Raw genomic sequence first — 20,246 nt, 5'->3', positions numbered from 1 at the left:
TGAGGAATATAACATTGTCATGTTCTTTGAGATAAACAACACCACTTGTGTTAGTTTGGAGTGTTTTAGAGTAGATTTCCACTTGCAATGCAGCCTTGCGACAGGGGATTGTACAGTTTCTAGTTGTACAATGCCAATAACGCTAATTATTGACTGAGACATGGCTGAATAATAGATTGTTGTAAAAAATTACTCTATGTGCCTGAAGGACCTACTCAGGGTAAGGAGACTAACCACCGAAATATGAATTTAATATGGATTTTAAAAAAATTTACACAATGGCTGCTTTTTTTAAACATACTTTTTAACACCTGTCACAGCAATATTTTTTTTAAAAGCACTAAATTCTGACTGTTTATGAGAAGGAAATGCAATTACAGATTGGCTCAGTCTTGGTTTCACATTTAAATTGATTCTGAGATGACTCTGAGAATGCTACCTTATCCGTATACCTCAGTTGTATTGTCACAAAGGTCTCCAGCACAACACAGGATTTCCTGCACAGGAAGTCCCAACATCAGTAGTAAGCTGTTTAATTTAATGGAAAACCCAAGCACGCCTCTAGGTACCAACAAATACTGTGTTTGACCCCCTTTCGCCTTCAGAACTGCCTTAATTCTACGTGGCATTGATTCAACAAGGTGCTGAAAGCATTCTTTTGAAATATTGGCCCATATTGATAGGATAGCATCTTGCAGTTGAAGGAGATTTGTGGGATGCAAATCCAGGGCACGAAGCTCCCGTTCCACCACATCCCAAAGATGCTCTATTGGGTTGAGATCTGGTGACTGTGGGGGCCATTTCAGTACAGTGAACTCATTGTCATGTTCAAGAAACCAATTTGAAATGATTTGAGCTTTGTGACATGGTGCATTATCCTGCTGGAAGTAGCCATCAGAGGATGGGTACATGGTGGTCATAAAGGGATGGACATGGTCAGAAACAATGCTCAGGTAGGCCATGGCATTTAAACGATGCCCAATTGGCACTAAGGGGCCTAAAGTGTGCCAAGAAAACATCCCCCACACCATTACACCACCACCACCAGCCTGCACAGGGGTAACAAGGCATGATGGATCCATGTTCTCATTCTGTTTATGCCAAATTCTGACTCCACCATCTGAATGTCTCAACAGAAATCGAGACTCATCAGACCAGGCAACTTTCTTCCAGTCTTCAACTGTCCAATTTTGCTGAGCTCGTACAAATTGTAGCCTCTTTTTCCTATTTGTAGTGTACCCCATCCGCCTCAAGATTGTGCGTGTTGTGGCTTTACAAATGCTTTGCTGCATACCTCGGTTGTAACGAGTGGTTATTTCAGTCAAAGTTGCTCTTCTATCAGCTTGAATCAGTCGGCCCATTCTCCTCTGACCTCTAGCATCAACATGGCATTTTCGCCCACAGGACTGCCGCATACGGGATGTTTTTCCCTTTTCACACCATTTTTGTAAACCCTAGAAATAGTTGTGCGTGAAAATCCCAGTAACTGAGCAGATTGTGAAATACTCAGACCGGCCCGTCTGGCACCAACAACCATGCCACGCTCAAAATTGCTTAAATCACCTTTCTTTCCCATTCTGACATTCAGTTTGGAGTTCAGGAGATTGTCTTGACCAGGACCACACCCCTAAATGCATTGAAGCAACTGCCATATGATTGGTTGATTAGATAATTGCATTAATGAGAAATTGAACAGGTGTTCCTAATAATCCTTTAGGTGAGTGTATGTCCTGTATGTCCGGCAAAACTAATCTTTTATTTTTTATGGGATTTACAATCAACTGTAGGTCATAACAGAATGGCACAATCATAAAACAAAACATGGCAACAAAGTAAAAAATGAACTGACCCCTGTTCAAAAGTCTACATACCCTTAATTCTTAATACTGTGTATTGCCCCCTTTAGCATCAATGACAGCGTGCAATCTTTTGTAATAGTTGTCTATGAGGCCCCAAAATCTTACAGGTGGTATGGCCTGCCCATTAGTCTTGGCAAAATGCCTCCAGGTCATGCAAAGTCTTGTTGTCTTGCATGAACCGCACGTTTGAGATTTCCCCAGAGTGGCTCGATGATATTGAGGTCAGGAGACTGTGATGGCCACTCCAGAACCCTAACCTTTTACTGCTGAAACCACTGGAGGGTCAACTTGGCCTTGTGCTTAGGGTCATTGTAATGCTGAAATGTCCAAGAGCATCCCATGCACAGCTTTTGTGCAGAAGAAAGCAAATTGTCTGCCAGTATTTTCTGATAACATGCTGCATTCATCTTGCCATCAATTTTCACAAGATTCCTTGTGCCTTTAGAGCGCACCCACCCCAAAATATCAGTGAGCCACCTCCATGCTTCACAGTGGGGAGGGTATTCTGTTCAGGCCTTGTTTACCCCTCTCCAAACATAGCGCTTATGGTTGTGACCATAAAGCTCTATTTTGGTCTCATCACTCCAAATTACCATTTGTGCCAGAAGCTGTGAGGTGTGTTAAGGTGTTGTCATGCATATTGTAACCACGCTTTTCTGCTCCCCATTGCTCAGTATCTAGTCTGCTCAGTGCATCCATGTGAGAGTTAACAAACTCATTGACTATTTATACACAGACACTTATTGCATTTTAAAAAGCCATGTGTCGGAAATTCACCTTAAATTGCCATTTTCACCTGTGTGTGTCACCTTGTGTGTGTCACATTTCATAAATGGAGACGGAAGCAGGTGCAGAATTTCGAGGCGTTTCCTTTTTAACCCTCTGAGTACTATGCTTAACATTTTTGGGTGGCACTACTTTTATATTTGGGCTTATAAACAATATGTAATGTAAATCGATCATTTGGTATTTGGCATAAAATTATTCCAAAGTACCTCAGCTAATATAAGCATGCATGTTAATGTTCTTATAAGGTAGAGTTTTAGGGAAAAATGCACAATTAAGTAAATAATTTCATAAGCGAAATCATATTTTATTCTATATATCATTGAATTCTGACCATAACACACCCATACGGAGTGGTACTCCCAATATAAATGTTCTGTGCAAACACAATGCACATGTGTGTAAGAAAAGGATGAATGTGAACAGAAAAATTTAATAATTTGCCTTTTGTCCAACACGTTTTTGACACCATTTTTAATTTAAATCAGCCCAAAAACCCTTTTGGAACTGACCACACAACCATGTGGAACAGTTCTCCCATTCTAAATACGCAAAGCAGACAATATCTCTAATGATCACATCTGTATTACATTATTACATGATAAATTGGTTATTAGATGTTACTTACCAACTGTTTATGCGTTAGCATTAACCTGTTGTTAGCATTCGTCCTTTGTTGTCCGGGAAAATCAGCTATCCAGCATTTGATAAATGTAACGGACTATGGCTACATTTAGTAAATGATTTTTTTCGTTTTGCCATTTTATACTAATAATAATACTTCTAAAACTGTTGAAAACACATCCTTTCTTTGTCTTTTCGACAAGTTAGCGTTAGGCAATGACACAATGCTAAAACGTTCGCTAATGCTAAGTTAGCATGCTAGTTAAGCGGACATACTGCTATAACCTCTTCTACAGTAAGATTGAGCAAATGAAGAAAACGAAACTTATTTCCCACCCAGCAACCTTATGATTTGATCAAATAAACAGATACCTTCCCTTGATTGGGTAGAATAAACTATTCCGGCAGCGGGTCGGGAGCAGGGAAGGTCGGCGGAGAGCCAGGAGCCGGCGAAGGGCCCGAAGCCGGGGGAGCTGGTGGAGGTTCAGGAGCCAGGACGGCCGGCGGAGAGTCAGGGGCCGGCGGAGGGCCAGAAGCCGGGGGATCTGGTGGAGGTTCAGGAGTCAGGAGAGGTGCAGGAGCCAGCGGGGGATCAGGGGCCGGTACAGGGTCAGGGACCGGGAGAGCCGGCCGCGATAGGCTGGGGAAGCGGAGCGGCCAGGGAGCGCCGTCGAGACCGGGACTGGAGAGGATGGTGGAGCGGACGAGACAGGAGAGGAAGGCGCCGCTGTGGCGGGGTCAGGAGAGGAGGGCGCCGCTGCGGCCGGGTCAGGAGAGGAGGGCGCCGCTGCGGCCGGGTCAGGAGAGGAGGGCGCCGCTGCGGCCGGGACAGGAGAGGAGGGCGCCGCTGCGGCCGGGACAGGAGAGGAAGGCGCCGGGGCAGCAGGGGGAGCTGGCGGCTGCGGCGGACACTGGGCAGTATACCTGTCGGGCATGGGGTTTTCCAATGTGGGAGATGGGGACTGGTGCAGGCCGCGGGACAGGAGGGGGGACTGGGGCAGGCCAAAGGCCGCGGTGCGGGAACAGGGGCGGTGGAAGGTCGCGGAGTAGGTAGCGGGGTGCGCCTAATGGCCAGGCCTACAACCTGGCCAGCCCGCTCGGGGTTGGGGAGGCTGAGGAACGGGGCCGGGAGCAGACCGGGATGAGCCCAGGGCGGTTTGTTGCCAGCGTTGGCGTCGCCATGGTTGACGCGGTATGGCGTGGCCACTGGGGGGACCAGCGCTCTAAGGTGTGACGGTAGGGGTCCTCCTCCTCGGAGTCTGAATCAGGCCATCCAAGGAGTTCCCCTACAGTCCACTCCTGCTGCCTCCTTTGGGTTGGGTTGGTCATTCTGTCACGTTTCATAAATGGAGACGGAGGCAGGTGCAGAATTTCAAGGCGTTTCCTTTTTAATAAACAAACAAAAGCAGAGAACACAAAACGGAGTGCCGGGAGATACGAAATACTCAAGGTTTCAGGAGTTCAGGTATACATAAAACATGAGAAGCAGACAAGCACAATGACCAACAGCGACAGGGAGAAAATGGCCGAATTAAATACACAGACAAACGAGGAGAACAGAAACAGGTGGGGGCTAAACACAGGTGAAATTAATATACTGATTAACTGAAACAAGAACAGGAAAGACCGTACAAGGACAAGACAAGTACAAACAGAAACACAAAGTGGAATGGTCCCCTCAGGCAGGGACCGTTACAGTGTGTCTGTAACAAGGCCAAACATTCAAGGGTATGTAAACTTTTGATCAGGGCCATTTGGGTGATTTATGTTATCATTATGATTTAAAAAGGAGCCAAATAAATATGTGATAACAAATGGCTTCATATGATCACTATTCTTAAATAAAAAATTTTTTTTGCACCATCAGTAATATTTAGAAAATCAATGCCAACATTTCTGCCAGGGCATGCAACCTTATGTTTAGGTTTGGAAGGTGAAAATTCTCACATGGGGATGTATCGGAAATGAAACAGAAAAGTGACATTGCTGCTTTTTTCTACTAGCACTGGATTTTTCATGAACGATATATCAACCCAAAATGTTGGCCCTGCCTGTCCAACCTCAAGATTTCTTGTGAAAGTGGTTTGTCTGACGAGAACAATTACCTGGACAAGTTTTTTTTTTCTCAGAAATGTACCAGAAATGTGTTGTTGCAACCCAAGGTCCAACAACACAAGACTGCTTTACAACTGACAGAATAATCACACATAAACCAGCACTCCACAGTCACTCATACCCAACAGTGAATTGTCACACATAACCAAGGCACTCAACAGTCACTTATTCCCAACAATGAATAGTAACACATAACCCAGCACTCAATAGTCACTCATACCTAACACTGAATAGTCACACATAACCCAGCACTCAACAGTCACTCATGCCCAACACTGAACAGTCACACATAACCCAGCACTCAACAGTCACTCATGCCCAACACTGAACAGTCACATATAACCCAGCACTCAACAGTCACTCATGCCCAACACTGAACAGTCACACATAACCCAGCACTCAACAGTCACTCATGCCCAACACTGAACAGTCACACATAACCCAGCACTCAACAGTCACTCATGCCCAACACTGAACAGTCACACATAACCCAGCACTCAACAGTCACTCATGCCCAACACTGAACAGTTACACATAACCCAGCACTCAACAGTCACTCATGCCCAACACTGAACAGTTACACATAACCCAGCACTCAACAGTCACTCATGCCCAACACTGAACAGTCACACATAACCCAGCACTCAACAGTCATTCATGCCCAACATGGAACAGTCACACATAACCCAGCACTCAACAGTCACTCATGTCCAACACTGAACAGTCACACATAACCCAGCACTCAACATTCACTCATGCCCAACACTGAACAGTCACACATAACCCAGCACTCAACAGTCATTCATGCCCAACACTGAACAGTCACACATAACCCAGCACTCAACAGTCACTCATGCCCAACACTGAACAGTCACACATAACCCAGCACTCAACAGTCACTCATGCCCAACACTGAACAGTCACACATAACCCAGCACTCAACAGTCATTCATGCCCAACACTGAACAGTCACACATAACCCAGCACTCAACAGTCATTCATGCCCAACATGGAACAGTCACACATAACCCAGCACTCAACAGTCACTCATGTCCAACACTGAACAGTCACACATAACCCAGCACTCAACAGTCACTCATGCCCAACAATGAACAGTCACACATAACCCAGCATTCAACAGTCACTCATGCCCAACATGGAACAGTCACACATAACCCAGCACTCAACAGTCACTCATGCCCAACATGGAACAGTCACACATAACCAAGGCACTCAACAGTCACTCATACCAAACACTGAATAGTCACATAACCCAGCACTCAACAGTCACTCATACCCAACACTGAACAGTCACACATAACCCAGCACTCAACAGTCATTCATGCCCAACACTGAATATTTACTTACACCAAATACTAAAACTAGTCACACATGCATAACGATGAACACAGACACTCATAATATCTCTATAGACTGGCCTTACATATCCCTTTAATCAAACTATACTCTATATTATTATATAATATGTATTATAATTAAAATTTTTACACTGGAAAGTCATTAATTCCCAGCATAAAACAGAGTTACATACTGTATACATATACACAGCAGGACCATGGACAAGAATGGTATTACAGAGAGAATGGACTAGAGTGAATGGACTAGAGAGAATGGACTAGAGAGAATGAACCAGGGAGAATGGAACAGAGAGAATGAACCAGAGACAATGGAACAGAGAGAATGAACCAGAGAGAATGAATCAGAGAGAATGGAACGGTGAGAATGGAACAAAGAGAATGAACCAAAGAGAATGAACCAGAGACAATGGAACCGAGAGAATGAACCAGAGACAATGGAACAGAGAGAATGAACCAGAGACAATGGAACAGAGAGAATGGAACAGAGAGAATGAATCAGGGAAAATGAATCAGGGAGAATGGAGCAGAGAGAATGGAACAGAGAGAATGGACCAGAGAATGAACCAGAGACAATGGAACAGAGAGAATGAATCAGAGAATGGAACAGAGAGAATGAATCAGGGAAAATGAATCAGGGAGAATGAACCAGGGAGAATGAACTAGGGAGAATGAACCAGAGAGAATGGAGCAGAGAGAATGGACCAGAGAATGAACTAGAGATAGAATGGACCAGGGAGACTGGAAAAGAGAAAATGGAGGAGAATGAACCGGAGAGAATGTACCAGATGGAATGGTCCAGAGAGAAGGAACCAGAGAGAAGGGACCAGGGAGAATGGATACTGTTTGCTTAATGAACTGGTCACCATGTTACTGTAAATGGGCTCACAATACTTTTTAAGTCAACATTTAGGGTTGAAACCACCCTGTTCCTAATAGGCTATAAATGATAGGCCTACTGAAACCCTCCCTGTTCCTAATAGGCTATAAATGATAGGCCTACTGAAAACCACCCTGTTCCTATCCATCCATCCATCTTCTCCCGCTTATCCGGGGCCGGGTCGCGGGGGCAGCAGTCTAAGCAGGGGTGCCCAGACTTCCCTCTCCCCAGACAGTTCCTCTAGCTCTTCCGGGGGGACACCGAGGCGTTCCCAGGCCAGCCGGGAGACATAGTCCCTCCAGCGTGTCCTAGGTCTTCCCCGGGGTCTCTTCCCGGTGGGACGGGACCGGAACACCTTCCCAGGAAGGCGTTCCGGAGGCATCCGAAAAAGATGCCCAAGCCACCTCAGCTGACCCCTCTCGATGTGGAGGAGCAGCGGCTCTACTCTGAGCTCCTCCCGGGTGACCGAGCTTCTCACCCTATCTCTAAGGGATCGCCCGGCCACCCTGCGGAGAAAGCTCATTTCGGCCGCCTGTATCTGGGATCTTGTCCTTTCGGTCATGACCCAAAGCTCATGACCATAGGTGAGAGTAGGAACGTAGATTGACTTCACCACGACAGACCGATACATCGACTGCATTACTGCAGAAGCTGCACCGATCCGTCTGTCAATCTCCCGTTCCATCCTTCCCTCACTCGTGAACAAGACCCCTAGATACTTAAACTCCTCCACTTGAGGCAGGCACTCTCCACCAACCTGAAGTGGGCAAGCCACCCTTTTCCGACTGAGGACCATGGCCTCAGATTTGGAGGTACTGATTTTCATCCCCACCGCTTCACACTCGGCTGCAAACCGTCCCAGTGCATGCTGAAGGTCCTGGTTAGAAGGGGCCAACACGACAACATCATCTGCAAAGAGCAGAGACGAAATTGTGTGGTCCCCAAACCTGACACCCTCCGGCCCCTGGCTGCGCCTAGAAATTCTGTCCATAAAAATTACGAACAGAACCGGTGACAAAGGGCAGCCCTGCCGGAGTCCAACATGCACTGGGAACAAGTCTGACTTACTGCCGGCAATGCGGACCAAGCTCCTGCTTCGGTTGTACAGGGACCTGACAGCCCTTAGCAAAGGACCCAGGACCCCATATTCCCCAAGCACCCTCCACAAGATGCCGCGAGGGACACAGTCGAATGCTTTCTCCAAATCCACAAAACACATGTGGATTGGTTGGGCAAACTCCCATGAACCCTCCAACACCCCGTAGAGGGTATAGAGCTGGTCCAGTGTTCCACGGCCCGGACGAAAACCACACTGTTCCTCCTGAATCCGAGGTTCTACTATCGGTCGTATTCTCCTCTCCAGAACCCTGGCATAGACTTTCCCGGGGAGGCTGAGAAGTGTGATCCCCCTATAGTTGGAACACACCCTCCGGTCCCCCTTCTTAAAAAGAGGGACCACCACCCCGGTCTGCCATCCAAGAGGCACTGTCCCCGACCGCCACGCGATGTTGCACAGGCGTGTCAACCAAGACAGCCCCACAACATCCAGAGACTTGAGGTACTCAGGGCGGATCTCATCCACCCCCGGTGCCTTGCCACCGAGGAGTTTCTTGACCACCTCAGTGACTTCAGCCCGGGTGATGGACGAGTCCACCTCTGAGCCCTCATCCTCTGCTTCCTCAATGGAAGACGTGTCAGCGGGATTGAGGAGATCCTCGAAGTACTCCTTCCACCGCCCGACGACATCCTCAGTTGAGGTCAACAGCTGTCCACCTCTACTGTAAACAGCGTTGGTAGGGCACTGTTTCCCTCTCCTGAGGCGCCGGATGGTTTGCCAGAATCTCTTCGAGGCCAGCCGATAGTCCTTCTCCATGGCCTCACCGAACTCCTCCCAGGCCCGAGTTTTTGCCTCCACAACCACCCGGGCTGCAGCTCGCTTGGCCTGTCGGTACCCGTCAGCTGCCTCAGGAGTCCCACAAGCCAACCAGGCCTGATAGGACTCCTTCTTCAGCTTGACGGCATCCCTTACTTCCGGTGTCCACCACCGGGTTCGGGGATTGCCGCCTCGACAGGCACCGGAGACCTTACGGCCACAGCTCCGGGCGGCCGCTTCGGCAATGGCGGTGGAGAACATGGTCCACTCGGACTCAATATCTCCAACCTCCCTCGGGATCCAGTCGAAACTCTGCCGGAGGTGGGAGTTAAAGATCTCTCTGACAGGAGACTCGGCCAGACGTTCCCAGCAGACCCTTACAGTACGCTTGGGCCTGCCGAGTCTGTCCAGCTTCCTCCCCCGCCATCGGATCCAACTCACCACCAGGTGGTGATCAGTTGACAGCTCCGCCCCTCTCTTCACCCGAGTGTCCAAGACATACGGCCGCAGGTCAGATGAGACGACAACACGGTACTCGAAAAACATTTTGAGTACCGTGACGTCGCCCGGTATGGCGCAGCCGGGGCCCCACCCTGGAGCCAGGCCTGGGGTTGGGGCTCGTATGCGAGCGCCTGGTGGCCGGGCCTTCCCCCATGGGGCCCGGCCGGGCTCAGCCCGAACGGGCGACGTGGGGCCGCCCTCCCGTGGGCTCACCACCCACAGGAGGGACCATAAGGGGCCGGTGCGAAGAGGATCGGGCGGCACCCTGTTCCTAATAGGCTATAAATGATAGGCCTACTGAAACCCTCCCTGTTCCTAATAGGCTATAAATGATAGGCCTACTGAAAACCACCCTGTTCCTAATAGGCTATACATGATAGGCCTACTGAAAACACCCTGTTCCTAATAGGCTATAAATGATAGGCCTACTGAAAGTGAATCTGGATGACAAACTGCTATAGGATATACAGACCTTCAAAATGCAGATTCCCCTTATCAATACTTTTCAAGATTATTGGAATACATTTTTGGGAAAAGGAAAATGCCATTTGCATGTCTGAGTGAGATAAGCTGCAGGTGGCATTATGATTTTTTTTAGATCTCCATTATATAGTGAGTGTAGGTATTATAATGTTATTATAAGGTATTATAAAAAACATAACTAACATTAACTGGATACTACAAAGGACTGAACTACACAGATGTAATACAACCTTTGCTTTCTAAAAATGACTTTTTCTGAGCAGGCCCTGAAATACTGACCTCACAACACTGTTCTATAAAATAATCAAATTGTTTTTCCGCCTCAGTTCTGTTAAAAGCCAACACTTTGCCTTCAATCAGTAATATAAATATGGGTGATAAACAGGGATTTAGAAGCAGTTTTCCCTGAATAGGATTAGAATGTCAGGTGATGACTGTTGGGTCGTTTTAAGTAGATTGACTGCAGGCAGCCGGCAACATTATAACCAGAAAATGAATGAGAAGACGACGTGCCAATTTGTGTTTCATCTAATAATAAATAAATGAAACTTTGACAATACCTCATCATTCATCCAATCCATGGTAGTATAGTATTCTCCTGTCATTACTTTGTCGCTAGACTAGATTATGGTTTGGGGTATTCAGGCAATAACAACACAAAGCTGTGGGTCAGTAGAGGCTGAGTGTAATGACTTCATGGTGGGAAGGCTTTGTTAACATGATACATTGTGTATTTTAAATAAGAAAGTGCAACAGCCACGTGTTACCCAATGGTGTGACCATGTACCCAAAATATGTGGAATAATTCATTAATTCAGCATTAAAGGTATTTTGATTCAATACTGCGATATGACACCATGACCTGTTATCATAGCTCTGTACTAAAGGACCAGTTATCACAACCCTGCACTGAAGGACCAGTTATCATGGTTCTTAACTAAAGGACCAGTTGTAACAGGTTCTGTACTGAAGGACCAGTTATCATGGTTATTTTCTAAAGGACCAGTTGAAACAAGTTCTGTACTGACGGACCAGTGATCATGGTTCTTTAGTAAAGGACCAGTTATCATGCTACTTTACCAAAGGCCCGATTGAAACAGGTTCTGTAGTGAAGGACTAGAAGTCACAGTTCTGTACTAATGGACAAGTTGAAACAGGTTCTGTACTAAAGGACCAGTTATCATGGTTCTGTACTGAAGGACCAGTTATCATGGTTCTTTACTAAAGGACTAGTTGAAACAGGTTCTGTAGTGAAGGACCAGTTGTCACGGTTCTGTATTAAAGGACCAGTTGAAACAGAATCTGTACTGAAGGACCACTTGAAATAGGACCAGTTATGTAGGTTCTGTATCAATGGACCAGTGGTCATGGTTCTGTAATGAAGGACTAGTTGTCACGGTTATGTACTAAAGGACTAGTTGTCACGGTTCTGTTCAAGGACCAGTTGAAACTGAACCAGTGGAAAAAGGTTCTGTAATAAAGGAGCAGTTTAAACACAGCTATGGCGATGCAGACGTTTGTACCGTTTCTCTCCCGCCTCATCCTTTCTCTTCATCTCTCATTCTCTTCAACATCCTTCTGTTTCAATCTCTCTCTTCCTCTCTTTTCATCACCCCCCACTGAAATACAAGCAGCAACCTCAGTTTTGACATCACACAAACATATTAAGGAGCAGGAGTGTGACAGTCTCTCACACACACACACACACACACACACAGTGGAGTAGGAGTGTGACCATCTATCTCACACACACACACACACACACACACACACACACACACACACACACACACACACACACACACACACACACACACACACACACACACACACACACACACACACAGTGGAGTAGGAGTGTGACCATCTATCTCTCACATACACACAGTGGAGTAGGAGTGTGACCATCTATCTCTCACACACACACAGTGGAGTAGGAGTGTGACCATCTATCTCTCACATACACACAGTGGAGTAGGAGTGTGACCATCTATCTCTCACATACACACAGTGGAGCAGTATAAGCCGTCACCTTTAAGACACACTAAGGATGTTGAGCAGGAATGAACGTCACATTTCTCAGCAGTAGCTTCTATTATCTTGTGACAGCCGTGTTTCAGCCATGTCCACCAAGCATGTTTTCTTGGTGACAGCTGAGTGAATCACAATGTTTCATTTCAACAGAAGTAGTGGCAGGGAGTAGCTTTTATTATCTACTGGTTCTAGTGCTGCCAGCACTCTTATCTCTCTACCCACTTCACTCTATCCTAGCTGGAGTGGGTGGGACAATTTTTTACCAAGAAGCTTTACGGACTCAGAGATGCACTACTGTCTTAAAGGTTGGGCAGAGCTTTAGGTTAATTGCGTTAAAATTATGCCTTCTTGTTGTTTTACATTTCCCCAACCATTCTGTTTTGGGATCCAAGCTTTCTGTATAGATAGGAAGAAAGCCAGCTTGAGATGGGGCTCTCTCACTACAGGGATTAAAGTGGTTTACATCCAATAGATGCTTAGTTTTCATACAAATAATTGTCTGAATGCCGCGCTCTGCTCCGGGCTTTGGCCAAGCTGGGCAGACCAGCTGCTGCAGTGTGAAGGAGGGGTGTGTCTCAGCCATGCGTTAAACCTGGAGCGAACCCTGGAATCCAGCAGGGGACAAAGCCTGTTAGCCTTTTCCCGTCTGGCCTTTTAAGTCATGCAGAGTGGGAGATAAGAGGACCAAAGTTAACACGCTACAACAGCATCAAACTACAGAAAGCACCTGCTCCTTTCTCCTCATACGTGACTCACCAAGCGCTCTCGGGAGAATTCCTTGATGTGTAGCGTGTTAGGAGGACTGGGTCACACTATCACTGCTGGGTTGTGATGATTGCTGAGCGGCTCACAAAGACTACTGAGGAATAGCAGGGATGGCTTTGGCAGCGCGCTCTGTCCAGCTGATATCTGGCTCCAGGACCACAATTACTATCTAAATTACCTCTTTATTCTCCGGCTTAGGTTTGTCAAAACTTTTCCTCACTTCCAATAGCCAAACACACACGGGTTAGCCTGGCAGCACAGGGCACTGCTCACAAAGCAGCACAATAGTTTAGCTGCAGCTTTGAAAATGGCCGGAGTTCAAAAGGAGATATTTGCACGTGTGGGACAGAGAGGTATGATGAGCTACTACCGGCCCCTCTAATGCCCTCTACTGGCCTGGTGAGGAACTGCAGTGGATTGGAGAGGTGAGGGTCAAGGACCCAAAAGACACTGTTAAAAAAACATTGAATTAGAAAGACAAAACTAAAACACATAGGGAGAAAGAAGTGGACTTTAATTTGCCCTGGGCTACGACCCTCAATCACAAATAGTAATATGTGCAAAGCAAAGATGAAATCACACTTAGGAGAGTTGACCTGAGCAGATCAAACCACACAGAGATGTTAAGTCTGTCTGTCCATATCTAATGCCTAAATGAAACAATCAAAGCAGAGCAATTCAGACCATAAGCATAAAATCAATATAACGTATGGCAAAAAGAATACATTTCTGTTCAAAAAATTCAACACATTCAATGCATGTTTTAAATATATATTTTTTCTTGGACAGCTAGCTGCGGGAAGTAGAAATTGGCCTAACATCGGACTCAGCTGTCTACTCATTAGCTAGGATCAGGGTTGAGCTCAACACCAGCCACTGACAATGTTAGTCCAATTATCTCCAATACTCATTAATAAGAAAAAGTACTTCCTGATTCAACTGAAATGGAATTGACTCCACCATTGGCTAGGATAATCTCAGAAAAGGAAGTGATATTCAAGGATAATGTTGGAATAATAAATGACTGAAAGACAATGATGAATAATTTTTGAATATTAAGTGACCAAATAAAGGTTGATAAACATATTAAAAGACTAAAGGATCATGTTAGAATATTAAATGATTGAAGGACAGTGAAGGATAATGTATGAATAATACAGTAATGAAAGATAATGAAGTATAATTTCGAAAGTATTAAGTTACTGAAAGATAATGTTTGAGGAAAGGCAATGAAATAGAAAGAATAATAGAGAAGATGAGCTGTCTGCCTCTGAATACGTTAAAAAAAACACAAAGCTATTATATCAACTAAGAAAGTTGCTAGCTTATATTTGTTCATAGCTAAATGGTGTAGACTGTATTTCATTGTAAGCAAAAACATTTACAAACATGCATAAAATATAGATTCTCCACAAAAAAATGTTTATCTTAAAAATATTCCTGTTGGGTAAACTATAAAGTCTATTGCTATAGAAACCCTGTCTGTCTCTGTGTGTCTGTCGTTGGCTGTGTTTCAATATGCATGGTTTGGTTCAATCTACAGCGTATAGAAAGTATTGAAGTTGCTGTAATTTTGAAAAAGCAATTCCAAACCTAAGAACACGAAATGGTACATACTAAGACATACAAAAGCATATACTAAGATTATGAAAAGTTCAGAAGCATACTTGGGAGTTCTGGAAAACCAAGTGCCCATCAGAGTATACCTTTTCAGATGTGATGTTTACAGTATTCATACTAAATAAAACTTTTGTAGGTTATTTACTGTCATGGCAGAGCACACAACCAAGCAGCCTGTGTCAACTAAGCATGCATTATTATTATTTTCACAATGTATACATTATGGATACGTAATATTAAAGTAGCTATCTAGCTAATATAACCAGAGCAGCTGAAGCTAGCAAGCGTAACCACAGCAGCTGAAGCTAGCTCTTGTCAGTTGTGATGGGGATCTGGTGGCGTTTCAGACTAAACATATTTTCAGCTGTTCTCTGGGACTATACAGTATTCTCAGGTTCTCTCGACAGAAGAGGAGAAAGCAGGATGCATTTTGATACACAGCCTGTGTCTGTCTGCCCTATGGACTGTCACAGTCTTAACATAATCACATTACATCACAGTAGTAGCGGGGACCAAGAGAGAAAACAAAGCCAAAATCTATTTTCAATAAGTTCAAATATAGGAAATGACAGAAAGATAATAATGAATGTTCCTTTTAAGCACAAGGGTCAGCACTCTTCCTTTTCCACTTGGTCACTCATCTTCACTCCTGCTCCCCTCGGACTGCTCCTGCAGACGAAGAGACAACAGTGAGGTCATCAACACGTCCTCAACAATGAAGACAACACTGTGAGGTCATCAACACTTCCTCAACACTATAAGGTCCTCAACAATGAGATAAACACCATAAGGTCATCAACCCCCTGAGGTTATAAACACCATGAGGTCATCAACAGTGGACCGGCTGTGCTGAGAAGCCCCCAGACCAGGGCAATGGCTAGAACAAATGCATCTAAGGTTAATATTATGTCCCACTCAACCACAGTCCTAAGGTTAATATTATGTCCCACTCAACCACAGTCCTAAGGTTAATATTATGTCCCACTCAACCACAGTCCTAAGGTTAATATTATGTCCCACTCAACCACAGTCCTAAGGTTAATATTATGTCCCACTCAACCACAGTCCTAAGGTTAATATTATGTCCCACTCAACCACTGTCCTAAGGTTAATATTATGTCCCACTCAACCACAGTCCTAAGGTTAATATTATGTCCCACTCAACCACAGTCCTAAGGTTAATATTATGTCCCACTCAACCACAGTCCTAAGGTTAATATTATGTCCCATTCAACCACTATCCTAAGGTTAATATTATGTCCCACTCAACCACAGTCCTAAGGTTAATATTATGTCCCACTCAACCACAGTCCTAAGGTTGATATTATGTCCCACTCAACCACAGTCCTAAGGTTAATATTATGTCCCACTCAACCACAGTCCTAAGGTTAATATTATGTCCCACTCAACCACAGTCCTAAGGTTAATATTATGTCCCACTCAACCACAGTCCTAAGGTTAATATTATGTCCCACTCAACCACAGTCCTAAGGTTAATATTATGTCCCACTCAACCACAGTCCTAATGTTAATATTATGTCCCACTCAACCACAGTCCTAAGGTTAATATTATTTGACATTCTTGCAAGAGTTGGGGATTTTTCTGATGATTTTGAGACATGGGAAAAATGTTCAGGATTATTTAGTAAAAAAAATATATAATTACGTTAATGTCAATCAATCAATCAAATGTATTTATAAAGCCCTTTTTACAACAGCAGTTGTCACAAAGTGCTTTTACAGAAACACCCGGCCTTAAACCCCAAGGAGCAAACAAAAGTAGTGTTGAATGTCCCAGAAAGTGGTTTAGCAGTCCCACTGATATTAGCTATTTTTAGCTACTTCCCTGGCAGATCTGTGGACAGATGTAACACTGTTACAGAACATCACTACTTGAATCAGGGTTGGAGTCTGAATCTCCATTTTAACACCAGACAAATCTTGGCTCAAATAAATAATGTGAAATAATGTCGCTGGGGTCAGCAGGTTGCCCCTGTGAAGGACCTACATCCTCCTGGTCGTCGTCAGTGTCATCGTCACTGACGACAGGTTTGGCCTTGGAACGACTCTGTCGCTTCTTGCTCTTGTCTTTTTCGTGGTGACGGGATCGGCTGCTGCTGCTTCCTTCGCGGCCCTCCTTTTTACTGAGCTTAATCTTCACCCTGACTGACTTGGCTGCAAGACAGAGATGGTGGGGGGAGAAAGAGATAGAGATGGTGGGGAGAGTAAGAGATAGAGATGGTGGAGAGAGTAAGAGATGGTGGAGAGAGTAAGAGATAGAGATGGTGGGGAGAGTAAGAGATAGAGATGGTGGGGAGAGTAAGAGATAGAGATGGTGGGGAGAGTAAGAGATAGAGATGGTGGGGAGAGTAAGAAATAGAGATGGTGGGGAGAGTAAGAGATAGAGATGGTGGGGAGAGTAAGAGATAGAGATGGTGGGGAGGGTAAGAGACAGAGATGGTGGGGAGAGTAAGAGATAGACATGGTGGGGAGGGTAAGAGAGAGATGGTGGGGAGAGTAAGAGATAGAGATGGTGGAGAGAGTAAGAGATAGAGATGGTGGAGAGAGTAAGAGATAGAGATGGTGGGGAGAGTAAGAGATAGAGATGGTGGGGAGAGTAAGAAATAGAGATGGTGGGGAGAGTAAGAGATAGAGATGGTGGGGAGAGTAAGAGATAGAGATGGTGGGGAGGGTAAGAGACAGAGATGGTGGGGAGAGTAAGAGATAGACATGGTGGGGAGGGTAAGAGAGAGATGGTGGGGAGAGTAAGAGATAGAGATGGTGGAGAGAGTAAGAGATAGAGATGGTGGGGAGAGTAAGAGATAGAGATGGTGGGGAGGGTAAGAGAGAGATGGTGGGGAGAGTAAGAGATAGGGATGGTGGGGAGAGTAAGAGATAGAGATGGTGGGGAGAGTAAGAGATAGAGATGGTGGGGAGAGTAAGAGATAGAGATGAAAGGGGGGATGAGAGGGAGAGGAGGTAGAGAGAAACCACATTTATTTTTCCTTCAGTGAATATACTGGAATGGATTTATGAATGATTAAGCATAATGAACAAGCCCTCAACACATCACTCAGATTGGAATGAGAAAAAGGGAGTGAGAACGGGAACGAGGGTAGTGGAGAGGGGGGTGATGGAGACTAAAATAATCCCTATCTTACTCTCTGCCTCTGACTCTTCCTCATCCTCCTCATCGTCCTCATCATCGTCCTCATCATCATCGTTGCTCTCCTCTTCACTCTCCTCCTCCTTTATGATTCTCTGTCGTGCACTCTTAAACACAGACTGGAGCACGATGGAGTCCTCATAGATCTACAACACAAAGAATGACATAGCAATGTTCCTCATAGATCTACAACCCATACAAAAACATTGAAATTGAGTCATAATAAGAAATACATAAAAATAACATTCTACTGTCCCTGAATTTAAGTGCCCTTGCTTACACAAACTTTAATATGCCCATAACCCTTGTAGCCTGAATGAGGGAACGATTTGCAACATACTTGGGGAACATGCTCTCACTGAGCACACAACTTGAGAAGTAAATATAATCAACCCTTTCATAATATTTTATTATAAGATGAAGAATAAAATTAAGGTTAATATTTTTATTAACCAGTTTTATTTTAATTACAAACTCAAACGCCAATTGTGCTCTCTCTACTGATAATAGAAACGATCTTGTTTGAGCCTGGTGCTTTTTCCCCTCCACTTTACGCACATTACATCAACGTTCTGTGGCTTCACTGCCATGATGAATAGCAGCCTCAAATTACTGTAGAAACTGCAATATTCCTCATTTATTGTCCCTTATTTACAGTTCCTCTGACCAATATAAGAGGAATATAAACTACTGTCATGTTTTAGAAAAAAAATAAAATCAGTTTTTTATGGAAACCTAAGCAGTTCCAGTCCAGTGAATAGCCTGAAAGGTACGTGGAAAATTGCCACAAAAAAAGGTAACCAAAAACAGAAATATAATTTACATTTCAGAGTTATAAAAAAGGCCCTTTTCAAGGTATGTGATGGGTTAACAACTTTTCAGCTGTTCTACAGCAATGCAAGTAAATTAAGACATGGAAGTTGACGCCAACAATTCCTACAGGTGTCCCAACTTTAATTGATTACCTACAAATCGCAACCGCCTTCTCTGGGCCTGAGCTGATTTAAGATGCACTGAGGCGAAGTGAAAAACTGTCCTGGGGTCTGACAAATCAAAAAGTGAATTTTTTTGGAGGGATCATGGATACCGCATCCTCCAGACTAGAGGAGATGGCCCATCTGGCTTCTTATCAGCGAACAGTTCAAAAGCCAGCATCCGTGATGGTATGGGGGTGCATTAGTGATGGTATGGGGGTGCATTCATGCACATGGCCATTATGAAACGAAAAGTACGGCAAAGGAGACCCCGAACTGTCCAGCTGAAATCCAATAACAAGCAAGAATGGGAAAACATTTCACTTTCAAAACTGCAGCAATTAGTCTCAGTTCCCAAACACTTTCAGAGTATTGTTATAAGATGAGGTGATGCAACACAGTAGTGAACATGCCACTGGCCCAACTTCTTTGAAATGTGTTGCTGGCATCAAATTCGGAATAGACATTTTTTCCCAAAACAATAACATTTCTCAGTTTCAACATTTGATATGTTGTCTTTGTACTGTTTTCAATTAAATACAGGGTTAAATAATTTACACATAATTGCATTCTGTTTTTATTTACATTCTACACCACTTCCCAACTTTTTTGGAATCGGGGTTGTAGAAAGAATGCTACGACTGTCTTCAGTTGTTATGTCTGCAAAAGGTATCTACTTTGATGAGTCACAAATTTAGATAAACATTTTGTTAAATAAATATTATTCCATGATTTATTTTTTGTCTACAGTTGTTTATTTGTTCTATGCTTTAATTTCAGAGTACATTAAGTCAACTGTGTGTAAAAACTGGAGAAAAAAAAATCTAAAATGTTTGACCAGTAGTGTATCTGCTTAGCATATTAGACATCATACTATTAATACTGATAATATTGTGTTGGTCCTTATTCCTATCTATTCTTTCCTATATAGCTTTCCTAAATACTTCAAAACTATATAAAAAAAAAAGATAAAGAACAGTAAACAAATATTTCTTAGCAGTACATTATTTTAGCTGCTTCTAAATACCACCAAGGTCTAGGAGCTCTTTCAAAGTAATTTTGAAAATGTAAGATAGTTAGCAACACAATGGTCAGTAAGTCCCTCAAAACCCAAAATAAGTGGGGCACCCCTGGGGTTGGTCCATCAATTCGCACATGACCCTGAATTAACAACGAGATGAACTGTAAAG

At 44.3% G+C, this 20,246-nt stretch overlaps 1 protein-coding gene across 4 annotated transcripts in view; it reads right to left on the bottom strand.

The window, feature by feature from the left end:
* Nucleotides 1-13,789: 13,789 nt before the first annotated feature.
* Nucleotides 13,790-20,246, bottom strand: part of smarca2 (SWI/SNF related, matrix associated, actin dependent regulator of chromatin, subfamily a, member 2) — a 68,243-nt gene continuing 61,786 nt past the window's right edge. For all 4 annotated transcript variants that reach the window (XM_029124838.2, XM_029124839.2, XM_029124840.2 and 1 more), the window contains 3 exons: nt 18,078-18,228; nt 16,925-17,091; nt 13,790-15,585 (listed from right to left, as the gene is read on the bottom strand). In XM_029124838.2, the coding sequence (XP_028980671.1) occupies nt 15,550-15,585; nt 16,925-17,091; nt 18,078-18,228 (354 nt within the window). In that variant the 3' untranslated portion in view covers nt 13,790-15,549. The remainder of the gene's footprint in view (nt 15,586-16,924; nt 17,092-18,077; nt 18,229-20,246) is intronic.

This window comes from Esox lucius, chromosome 13, assembly GCF_011004845.1.
Source record: "Esox lucius isolate fEsoLuc1 chromosome 13, fEsoLuc1.pri, whole genome shotgun sequence".
Taxonomy (NCBI): domain Eukaryota; kingdom Metazoa; phylum Chordata; class Actinopteri; order Esociformes; family Esocidae; genus Esox; species Esox lucius.
Note: the sequence above shows the minus strand (reverse complement) of the source record. Positions and strands in the feature narration are given on the sequence as shown.